This window comes from Melanerpes formicivorus, unplaced genomic scaffold, assembly GCF_026170545.1.
Source record: "Melanerpes formicivorus ecotype bairdi unplaced genomic scaffold, bMelFor1.0.p_v2 SCAF_19, whole genome shotgun sequence".
NCBI classification, from domain to species: domain Eukaryota; kingdom Metazoa; phylum Chordata; class Aves; order Piciformes; family Picidae; genus Melanerpes; species Melanerpes formicivorus.
In genome coordinates, this window is record NW_027142371.1 from 12,500,982 (window position 1) to 12,513,104 (window position 12,123).

General features: G+C 44.1%; 1 protein-coding gene across 7 annotated transcripts in view; it reads left to right on the top strand.

Annotated features, from left to right (window-relative positions):
* PTPRT (protein tyrosine phosphatase receptor type T) overlaps positions 1-12,123 on the top strand; it is a 460,558-nt gene that overhangs the window by 119,374 nt on the left and 329,061 nt on the right. For all 7 annotated transcript variants that reach the window (XM_068150103.1, XM_068150108.1, XM_068150109.1 and 4 more), the window contains exon 2: positions 1,210-1,335. In XM_068150103.1, coding sequence (XP_068006204.1) covers positions 1,210-1,335 — 126 coding nt within the window. The remainder of the gene's footprint in view (positions 1-1,209; positions 1,336-12,123) is intronic.

The window sequence follows — 12,123 nt, forward strand, 5'->3', positions numbered from 1 at the left end:
AGTAGAAGAATATAAAGAAATTACCATTGGGTGTGAAAGGGAAAACAAAAGATTATTCTAAACAAATCCATTGGATAAATATCTGGGATAAGAGAAGTTGTATCATAATAATTCTTCACATTCCCATTTCATATTCCTTTTCTCTTCTCTTCTGATCTTGGTTGCTTTGCTTTGCTTTGCTCAGGGGAAGATAATGTGCTTCTGGCTGATCCTGGGATAAGTCTAACCCACTGCTTTCTCTCAACTCCTTTCTCTCTCTTGGAGGGCAGTGGAACAGGCTTCTCTGGTCTTCTGACCAGGGGGGGTTCCTCTGTTGGTTGCTAACTATCAATACCTGTATAATATTGTCAATACTGCATATTTTGTACATATTCATTGCATGCCATTGTAGTGTATAGTTTCTGCTTGTAAATACATCTTCATTTGCTTCTAACTGAGTTGGTCTGGCTGAAAGTTAATGTTGGGGGGAGACTTCAAATTGGGACTTATTGACTTAAAATTCTCTCTCATAAAATCTACAAGCTCATTGCAAAGTATTTCTTATTGAAGTTGCCTCTTAAGCGGAAGCTCTCTTTTGGTCAGCTGAGGGAGCTGGGGTTGTTCAGCCTGGAGGAGAAGGCTCCAGGGAGACAAAATAGTGATTTTCCAGTACCTGAAGAGGGCTACAAGAAGGCTGGAGAGGGACTGTTTGCAAACACCTGCTGTGATAGGACGAGGGACAATGGTTTGCAGTGAGAGCAGAGGAGATTTAGATTGGGTGTTGGAAGAAAGTTCTTTATTATGTGGGTGGTGGAACACTGGAACAGGTTGCCCAGGGAACTAATTGAGATATTCAAGGTCAGGTTCCACAAGGCTCTGAGCAACCTGAGCTAGTGGATGATGTCCCTGCTCACTGCAGGAGGGGGTGGACTAGACAACCTTTGGCAGTCCCTTTCAACCCAAACTATTCTATGATTCTACAGGGACCCAAATGAATATGATCCTTGAAAATGTGAAGATAATAGGTTGACATAAAGGCAGCTCTAACAAGAAGCTGTAAGCATGGAGGGAAGAAAAGAATTTCCAATGGATACAAAATATGAAAGTACAGAAGTATTTTCTCAATAACTTGTCTGCTGCCTGAAATCCAATATGCAGGAAATAAATATTACTGCCCTAAAGAGAGCTAAATCATTCATGCAGTCATGTGTTCCTTTTCCTTGTTTCTAGGTGGTTGTTCATTCGATGAGCACTACAGTAACTGTGGTTATAGCGTGGCCTTGGGAACCAATGGATTTACCTGGGAGCAGATCAATACCTGGGAAAAGCCAACAATGGATCCTGTTGTCCCAACGGGTAAGTAAGAAGCCTCATGAACAGCGGGGAGATGCTGTTCTTCGAGGGAATTGCCTGCTAGACCTGTGTGGGTCAGGGTGGATAGAAGGTTGAACATGAGCCAGCAGTGTGCCCAGGTGGCCAAGAAGGCCAAGGGCATCCTGGCCTGGATCAGGAACAGTGTGGCTAGCAGGAACAGGGAAGTCATTGTGCCCCTGAACTCAACACTGGTTAGGCCAAACCTTGAGTACTGTGTCCAGTTTTGGGGTACCTCAGTTTAGGAAGGATGTTGACTTGCTGGAAGATGTCCAGAGAAGGGCAACAAAGCTGGAGAGGGGTTTGGAGCACAACCCTGTGAGGGAAGCTGAGGGAGCTGTGGTTTCTTAACCTGTAGAAGAGGAGGCTCAGGGGAGACCTTATTGCTGTGTACAGCTACCTGAAGGGAGGTTGTAGCCAGGTGGGGGTTGGTCTCTTCTCCCGGGCAAGCAGCACCAGAACAAGAGGACACAGTCTCAAGCTGTGCCAGGGAAGGTTAAGGCTGGATGTTAGGAAGAAATTCTGCATAGAAAGAGAGATTGGCCATTGGGATGTGCTGCCCAGGGAGGTGGTGGAATCACCATCACTGGAGGTGTTTAGAATGGGGTGTTTGGTGCCATGGTTTAGTTGATTAGATTGTGTTGGATGATAGGTTGGACTTGATGATCTCAAAGGTCTTTTCCAACCTGGTTAATTCTATTCTAACAGTGGAGTAGGTTTTGATTCAGTGACAAAATGCTGACTCCAGTGTTCAAAATGTAATATGTCAACAAAATTCCTAAATGTGACATGGCCTTTTACAATGTTTGCTATATGAAATCCTTGCTGAATTGTTTTACATACCTTATTCCTGGTTTATTCCTGCATTTAACCGAGGAAACATTTCAGATAGAATATTCTGAGGTTTGGGTAGCTTTTTGCATGTGTCAGGATCAGAGTGCTGTGTTGTCTGCGTGTTTGAGTGGCCAGAAAAAGCAAAGCTTTGTCATGTCTGGGAATATTGCACCTTTCCAGTTGCTTTTTAGCTCTTCATGGACTACTTTAATTTCTAATTCTGAGAAAGACAATGAAATCCCTGAAAAATTTAACTGTAGCAGCTGGTGATACTTCAGACAGTGAAAATTTCATGTGAGAGGGAAAACTTAGCCAATAGAGAGAGTTACCAGAGTGCCCAGTTTGCTAATATGGACTGAGAACATCCAGCACTAGCATAGTCCTTCCTGTGGTACTTGGAATATTCTCAGAAGAGCTCACAGCAATGGTCATTCTCAGCAGTTTTGTTTCTCATTGGTTGAACTTTGATGAACTTCTCATTGAAAAGCTTCTTAGGAAGGAGTTCTTCAGTATGAGGGTGGTGGGACTCAGGGATGCTGCCCAGGGAGGCTGTGGATGACTCTTCCCTGGGGGTGTTCAAGGCCAAGTTGGATGAGGCCTTGGGAAGCTGAGTCTAGTTGAAAGGCATAGCAGGGAAGTTGGAGTAGATGATCTCTGAGGTCCCTTCCAACCTAAACCATGCTATGATTCTAGGTGCACTGTATGTGAGCGTATATGGGAATAATTTCTCTAGCCTTCATAAAACTTGTGTGGAATGCTTTTTTCATGTGGAAAAAGAACTTGTCTTAAGAAAACACACTAAGATTTCCTAAAAATCATAGTTTGGCTATGTTCTTTGCTACCTAAAATAGCCCTTTGCTGGACACCATGGCTAAAAGACCTGACCAGGCAGTTTAGAGTTTGATTCCAGTCCAAGGAAGAAGTATTTGTTCTGGTTAGTGGATTGCACTCTGCAAAGCATGAACTGTGTGGCAGAACTGGAATATAATGTTGTACAAGAGGTATTTTTATGCCTGTAATTACTGGGAGAAGAGATTTGTAATTGCTAGCTGCCTGTTCAGGACACCATGTAGAGCTGGTCCAACAATAGCTCCCTGCTGCAGCCATTGATAGACAGCTTGGTCTTCATCCCTGTGTGCTTGTTGTCAATAGAAACCTAAGTATACAAGACACCTGCCTAGCTATGCTTTCTCCAAACTAAAGGCTGGTTAAGTTGTGGAGGTTTTCTTAGTTTGTTGTTGGAAACTGTTGGGTACAGAACCTTTCAAACTGTGTACTGCCAGGCACCACGTGGTTTGGCTGTGGCATCCCCAGAGGAGTTAGCTGTTAACAACGCCGTTTTCAGCTCTTGTCTGCTCATCCTTCTGGGTGTTGTTGGGTTTTAACAACGGCAAATTTATCTCTACACTCCCTCAGCTTCTCTCCTGGTGTGTCCTATTTTTTGTCCCTGAGCTGCAGGGTCTAGGAGGTGGTAACAAAGCATTGTTTGTGGTATAAGCATCTTCTGGTGGCCAGCCCTAGCCAGGAAAGCTCCTTAGCATAAAGAGCAGCAATCAGAGTGCATAGTTCTCTGAGAACACAAGCAGTAGTGCAGATTTCCTTTATCAGGATAATATTTAGGCACCACCTTATTTCTGTAGCTGGAACCAGGTTGGAACACTACACAGTGGAGATGGTAAAACCCAAAAGAGAGCAGGCATTAGGCTGGCTCAGTAATACTGAGCAAGCCTGCAGCGCAGCTTGCTGGGGGATGCTGGTAGAAAGCATGACCTGTCCCCTCCCTGGCCAGCCAAGCCACATTGACATTGCCCTCAGAGCTGTTTTCTTCTGTAGCAGCTTTCAGACGTACCAGCAGGTCTTTTGAATTCAACCCAACCACAGAATTCTCTCTTCCTGAATACTAATGATAACATCTAGCACTTTTTATAGTACTTTTCATCGTTAGATCTCAGAGTGCTCTTCAAAGGAGGTCAGTAGCATGAATGAGAGCCTGAGTCTGTAGTGCTGTGTAATTCTCTGCTGACACACTGCTGCAAAGGTCTCTGCCCAGGGAGAACATTCTATTCTTTATTTTTGAATTAAAATGTTTAGGGGGAGAGAAAAAAAAAAGGCCATTAAACTGCTCCCTTAGCAATGTAGAAGTTGGTAGGAGATTTGTTGTACTCCATTGCTAGCAAATACACTGTGAATTCTATGATTAATTTCTTAGGGCTGGAAACAGTGTTAATTGGGGGATTAAGAACCAGATGTTTGTTGCTCTGAATAAATGCTACAAAACTGTGATAGAAATGAATTGTAGGTATCCAGTCCTTAGACTTTGGTGGGACTCTCTGTCTACCTCCTTGTACGTAGCAGGAGTGATTATGACAAAATATTCTTTCCCAGATGGGTGCTTGCTTAGGCCTGAATACCCTCAGGGATGAGAGTTTTAGAGCCTTGCTCCACTTCTTGAATTAGAAAGGTTCTCAGTCCTGTGGTTTTGTTTCTATGGCTTAATCTCATTATTTTTAGTTCCATCTCTGACTAGGGAGAGTAATCAATTGTTGCTGTCTTTTTGAGCCTCTTTTATATAGTGGCATGAAGTGAAGTCTTTGTTTTGCAGGACTAAACATGACCCAGTCCTTTGAACCCTTCTTAATTCAGTGTCTCATTTCCTTCCTACTCTATGCCTTCAGTCATTGCTTTCTTATCTCTTTTGGGTATTTGCCTAAAGCTGTGTTACCAAGCAGGGATTCAGTACTCTGCATGACAGTGCTGGCAGGGCACAAGAGTTTTAATTGTTAGAGGAGTTCAAAGTACAGCAAGTAAATTTCTCCTGCTCCTCTTTGTTACCATCTTGCAGTTTTCATTCCCCTGTTTCTGGAAATATTCAGTGTCTATATGCTGATGCTGGATGACATGAGATGGATGTGGCCCTTCAGTTTCTGTTGGATCACAGAAGTTATTCTCTTGCTGGTAAAGCAAGGCCTGAGCTTTGCTGTGGTTTTGAGGCAGGTATTTGGTTAGTACAACAACCAGTGGGGGAGATCCTGCAACAGGTTGACCAGGGAGGTCAGGGATGCCCCCTCCCTGGAAGTGTTCAAGACCAGGTTGGATGAGGCCTTGAGCAACCTGGGTTAGTGGAAGGCGTCCCTACTCATGGCAGTGGGATTGGAGCAAAATGATCTAAATTTAAGCTCCCTTCTAATCTAAACTATTCCATGAAGCTGTGGACAAAGAAATATGTTGAGTTTTAAATACTGACCTTATTTTTCATGTCAGAACAAGTCAGGAGGAAGCACTACACAGAGAGAGTGATTGGCCATTGGAATGGGCTGCCCAAGGAGATGGTGGAGTCACCACCACTGGAGGTGTTCAGGAGGAGAATTGATAGGATGCTTGGTTGCATGGTTTAGTTGATTAGGTGGTGTTGGATGATAGGTTGGGCATGAAGATCTTGAAGGTCTCTTCCATTCCATTCCATTCCATTCCATTCCATTCCATTCCATTCCATTCCATTCCATTCCATTCCATTCCATTCCATCATATCATTGCAGTATGCCAGGGCCTCTGGACCTGCCTGCATCTGCAGCAGTCTCAAGGATAATATTAATCATGAAAGTATTTAACATTTGCATGTTCAAAGCATTTTACCATCATTTGCTAATTACCTCCAATGGAGAGTTAACCAGGACTGACTAGACTGAAGTAATTACTTTAATTGTATTAAATGTGGTTCTATTCTGAATATGAAGCCGTCACTCCCTGTGCCTTTCTGCAGCAGCACTCCTTGGTGTTGAGCTTACTTTCACCTTGCATATTGCTTAGCAAGTGCAAATTGCCTGATTTTGCTTATTCCACTGAGTCCACAAATTTTTCTGCCAAGAAAAATGGGACCTGCTGTCAACCAAAGGTGTTTTTATGGTGGAAATAGATGGATTTTTATTTCTCTAAAAGTCAGGCTTGCTTGTGATGTCTGCACTTGTAGTTTGAAAGACACAAAAGAGTAGTGGAAAATGCCACTGTGACATAGCTTGCTGGATTTTGTGTGTGTGTTTCTGTAAAGCTTGTGAAGTAGCCTTGCAGCAGTGGCTCAGAAGTGCACACATAGTGTCTTTGTTCTTCCTCTCTTTACAGCTGAGCTAACTACCTTCCAGTATCTGAAGAGGGCCTACAAGAAAGCTGGGGAGGGAACTTCTTAGGATCTCAGGTAGTGATAAGACTAGGGGGAATGGAATGAAGCTGGAGGTGGGGAGATTCAGGCTGGATGTGAGGAGGAAGTTCTTCCCCATGAGAGTGGTGAAGCCCTGGAATGTGTTGTCCAGGGAGGTGGTTGAGGCCCCAGCCCTGGAGGTGTTTAAGACCAGACTGGATGAGGCTCTGGCCAGCCTGATACAGTGTGGGGTGTCCCTGCCCGTGGCACGGGGGTTAGAACTAGATGATCTTTGTGGTCCCTTCCAACCCTGACTGATTCTATGATTCTAGGACTGTCTATGGCAGATGCTCTGCTGAGAGCTCTGGTTCACCCTCCAGAGAGACAGTCAGCATTTGTTTTATCATATTTCCCTGTCAACCTGCAGCCTGTGCTGAATCATCTGAGAGAGGACATTTTAAGATGCGCTAGAAAGGTTAAGTAGGTTCTGAGGAGAAATTTCTTTGATGTGAGGATGCTGGAGCCCTGGAGCAGGCTGCCCAGAGAGGTTGTGGAGTCTCCTTCTCCGGAGAAATTCCATCCCCACCTGGATATTGTGCTCCTTGGCTAGCTGCTGCGGGTGACTTTGCTTTAGCAGGGGGGTTGTACTACATGACTTAGAGAGATGCCTTCCAATGCCCACCACTCTGAGATTCTGATCTAGGTGGGTGTGTTTTTTTTGTTTCAGTAACTTGAAGGCTCTCTGAGCTGCTCACTGAGAGAACAGAAGGGTTATCATCATTAGTGTTGCTTCGTGAACTACTCATAAATGAGGCGAACATCATAGGCATGATGTATATATGAATACCAGATGGCTAAATTCTACTTGGACTCCACTGATCTGAGGGAAGTTTTTATGTTAGACTAATAGACCAACTGCTTGCCTATGTCACCTTCCTCTTTTTGTTGAATGGCACCATGACATTACAGCATGACAGCCATTATGAAGCAGCTTTCCTTGCAGAAGGTGATACCTTTCCATCTCTGCCCGGAATGAAAATGGGCAGGAGCCTTCAATTTCATCCAAGAGATCACTGCTGTGAAGTTACTGTTCACCTCAACAAAAAAAAACAGACAACCTCTGTGCATAGGTCAAACATTTGGTCTTTTTTTACCCTTCAGGCTGGAATGAATGCCAAGAGGAGTTAGGCTCAACATTTGTAAATTTGAAAGGCAGTGTAATAAAAGGAACATTTCCCTGTCTCCGGGTGTATTAATCCCTGCTTACAAGAAAGTACACAAACAGACTTGTTAAAGGGATAAATTAAAATTCAGCTGTGTATATGATGAATCATGGCTCAGTTTTGTCTTAGAGGCAGAGAGAAATTTTGCTCAGCTGCCTGTATATAATTTTTCCTTGGGAAAAAAAAAAAAAACACAACCCACTAACAACTTTTTGCAGGAGAAACAACTGAAAATGAGTCAAGTATATTTCTTCATCACTTCAGTACATGACAATGCACATTGGCCAAAGCAACCCCATGCAGTGCTGCAGGATGGGGTCAGAGTGGCTGGAGAGCGGCCAGGCAGAGAGGGACCTAGGGGTGCTGGTTGATGGTAGGATGAACATGAGCCTGCAGTGTGCCCAGGTGGCCAAGAGTACCAGTAGCATCCTGGCCTGCATTAGGAACAGTGTGGCCAGCAGGAGCAGTGAGGTCATTCTGCCCCTGCACACTGCACTGGTTAGGTCACACCTTGAGTCCTGTGTCCAGTTCTGGGACCCTCAGTTTAGGAAAGATGTTGGCTTGCTGGAAGGTGTCCAGAGAAGGGCAATGAAGTTGATGAGGGGTTTGGAACACAGCCCTGTGAGGAGAGGCTGAGGGAGCTGGGGTTGCTTAGCCTGGAGAAGAGGAGGCTCAGGGCAGACCTTATTGCTCTCTACCCCTACTTTAAGAGCAGTTGTAGACAGGCAGAGGTTGGTCTCTTCTCCCAGGCAACCAGCACCAGAACAAGAGGACACAGTCTCAAACTGCACCGGGGAGGTTTAGACTGGACGTTAGGAAGAAATTCTACATAGAGTGATTGGCCGTTGGGATGTGCTGTCCGGGGAGGTGGTGGAGTCACCATCACTGGAGGTGTTTAGGAGGAGACTTGATAGGGTGCTTGGTGCCATGGTTTAGTTGATTAGATGGTATTGGGTGATAGGTTGGACGCAATGATCTTGAAGGTCTCTTCCAACCTGGTTTATTCTATTCTAATGGGAGTAGTCTAGGGCTAGGGAATGAATGAAGAGTCACTGTCATCTTTTAAGGTCTGAGAAGAAATCAATCTTTGGAAGATTTCCTTTGCTTATTTTTATTCTCTGTGTGTTTTGCAGTTCTATATAGTTGCAGGTGGAAACAGGTTCTCTCCATTTCCAGAATTTCATCCCTCTCAGTTTTGAGGCTTAGTTGTTTAGTTACCTGGATTTATTCTCATGGAGGTACATACAGATGTTTAGACTTCTGGGAAAATCTATTTTGGCCTATCTTTGAATATAGCTTTGGGTGCAATGTGACCTTGCTGGCAACTGGAGGCAACCTTTCCTGTACTATGGCCTTTAATTGCTTTGTCTTACTCTGTCCAGGAAGGTCCCGAAAGCCATCACTATAACTGACTCTAATGTCTGCTCAAAACCCAGCAGCAGGATTTAGCTGTCCCCCAGAGGAATCCATTGTCACTCATATTTTTTTGGTATCTCCTCTCAAGTCTGGGCTGTCAGTAACAAAATAGTTGTTATGGTTTGTTTTTCACTTCAGACAAGGAAAGGCAGCAATGAAGCCCAGGAGCAAATGCTTCTTTAGGGAAGAACTGATGCCAGGAAGGTGGCAACATAAAGCAATTAGTCTTAAGAGTTGCTCTTACCAAACACTTGATTTCTGTCTTGTGTTCTTTTGTTCTAACACTAAGCAGAACCTTTCTTTTGTGACTAAGTGGAGTAATTTCAGATGGACTAGAAATTGTGAGGGGACCATTTGACCTAAGTAGATGTGAAATTGCAAACCTGTGAATGAAGAATACCACACTTAACCGCTAAGTACTTCCCTAGCTATTCCATGATGCAAGAGGAGTTGAGTTAATTAAGAACATTTACGCCTCTAGAGGCTTTCTGCTGAAGGGAAATTGCATTAATACTTTGTCATTCACAGGGTAAATGTGAACTGTAATTTCTCCTTTCTAGGTGCCATTGAAACAGGCCAACAGAAGCAGGCTTCTGCTTCGATGTAGGTAGGACTTTGGTACTGGAATCAGGCTTAGAAAGGTTGTGTGGCCTGCTCTGAACGTGCATGGTACAAAGAGATGTTATCAAAGGAATCTGAAAGCTTGACTTCTAGAAAGGCCTTTTAATGACCCTGAAGGGATTGCTGTCTGTAGGGAATACATGTAGTTCCTGCACCTTGATGTGTTAAATGATCCATTTGAACTGTGTCAGTCTATTTCTGATCCCTTTCTGTGAGAGCTGTCAGAAAGGGAGCTGTTTGTGAGTGTCAGGACCTTTCCATTATCACCATTAGTGGGACCATGACACTTTTAAAAGCTCTGTTGTAACATCATTCAGCATCACACTTGGAGGTAGGAAGGACAAGAAAGCTGTCATTGTACATGGGTTTTCCTCCATGGTTTCAGTACTGAAGCATGTTAATTTTTCTCAGCACCTATTTGCTTTCGCAGGAGCTTTCAGTGTCTTGATGCCTGGTCTGTGTTTTTGCAGTCTGATATTTAGAGATCTATGAGGACATCCTGTCCACGTGCCAAGTGTGTTAAAACTGCTTTTTGGTTGAGAGCTCAGTTAAGGAATTGGATGGCCACACCAATGGAGAAAAAACTTATTATGGGGTTGTTCATTCTGGAGAAAAGGGTGCTGAGTGGAGACCTCCTAGCTCTCTACAACTATCTGGAAGGAGATTGGAGGCAGGGGGATGTTGGCCTTTACTCTCTATTAGTGACAGGATGAGAGGAATGGCCTCAGGTTGCATCAGAGGAGGTTCAGGTTGGACATTAGAAGAAACTTCTTCACTGAAAGAGTTTTCAAAGTCTGGAAAATGCTCCCTAGGGAGGTGGTTGAATCCCCATCCCTGCTGGTGTTTAAAAAACACAGAGATGTGGTTCTGTGGGATGTGGTTTAGCACCAGGCTTGGAAGCTTTAGAGAATGGTTTGACTCAATCTTAAAGGTCATTTCTAACCGAAGTGATTCTATGATTCTGTCAGATCAGGAGTAAACAAGCTCTGTAGCTACAATGAGGGCTGGGGAAGGTCTTTCTGGTATAAAATTCTTGGGAAAAAACCCAAAACACTAACAGGAAAGAAGTTCCAAGAGAAGAATGACCTGTGAAATCTGCATGAGGCAGGTGGCCAAAGACAAGGGAGACCAGATTTGCACAGGGAAGGAGGAGGTTTTGAATGAGCAGGCAAATGCTGACAGATAAGGATGCACAAAAGGGAATGCTCAGAAAATCATGTGCAAAATTACTCCTCAGAATCGATCCAAAAAAGCAAGTGAGGCATTAAATAGCCATTCAAAGCAGAGACTTGGCAGAATACAGGCAAGGCAAGAAGTATAGTTAAGGTCGTTGTCTCTCCTCTGCTTAAATAGGAGAGCCTTGCTAAGTCTGCTTGTATGAATTTTCAGCTTTCTGCAGCAGCTTAACATAGTAAAATGCTCCTGAAGGCCCTTCAATTGAGGGAGCTTATTGTGGCCTTTCAGTATTTAGAGGGGCTGATCAGAAAGACAGGGACAGGTGTTTTAGCAGGGCCTGTTATGACAGGATTTTTGCAACTAAAAGAGGGAGATTCAGACTAGAAAGGAGGAAGAAATTTTTACACTGAGGGTGCTGAGAGAGTGGGGAGATGCCCCATGCCTGGAACCATTCCAGGTCAGGTTGTACAGGACTCTGAGCAACCTGTTTTAGTTGCAGATGTCCTTGTTGACTGCAGGGCAGTTGGACTTGATGAGCTTTGGAGTCCCTTCCAACCTAAAGCATTCTGTGATTCTATGAAATTCAGTAAGAACTGGGTATGACCTCTTACACAGACTGTGTGCTGCTGTGGGTTGTGCCCAGTAAGCTTTCTCCTTTCATGCTTTTGTCCTCTTTTTCTTCTGTCACAAAACCGTCATACTGCTTAAGAGACTCTCAGCATCTGGGTACAAAGCTGTGGAACAGTATATCCAATTCCAGACTTAATAATTCTTTAATGCTGTTTCTTTGCCACAGGCAGTGTGCAGCGAAATAACTCTGAACTCTTTCCACCAGCCTCCAAGTAAACAGGATAAGGTTTCCTAATGAGCAGTGTGCCTACTCTAGATTTTAGATGGGATATTGGGGGATTTTCCTTTCCTGAAAGAGTGGTCAGGCATTGGACCAGAGTGCCCAGGGAAGTGGTGGAGTCACCATCCCTGGAGGTGTTCAAGAAACTCTGTGTAGATATGGCACTTTGGGACATGGTTTAATGGCCACAGTGGTGTTAGGCTGATGGTTGGACTCGGTCTTAGAGGTCTTTTACAACCAAAATGGTTCTATGATTCTCAAACACTTCACTCCTTAGAATCACAGAACTGGTTGAAAACACCTCAGTTTCACAGTATCACCAAGGTTGGAAGAGACCTCAAAGATCATCAAGTCCAACCTGTCACCACAGACCTCTAAGGTCATTGAGTCCAACCATCAAGCTAATACCACCTAGAAGGCTCTAGACTGTGTGGATGGAATGGTAGTGAAAAACCAACTCTTTCCTCTGGTTCCACTGAGAGCTGTTGCTATTGAGAATTTGCTGGGTAAAGAGGAGGTCT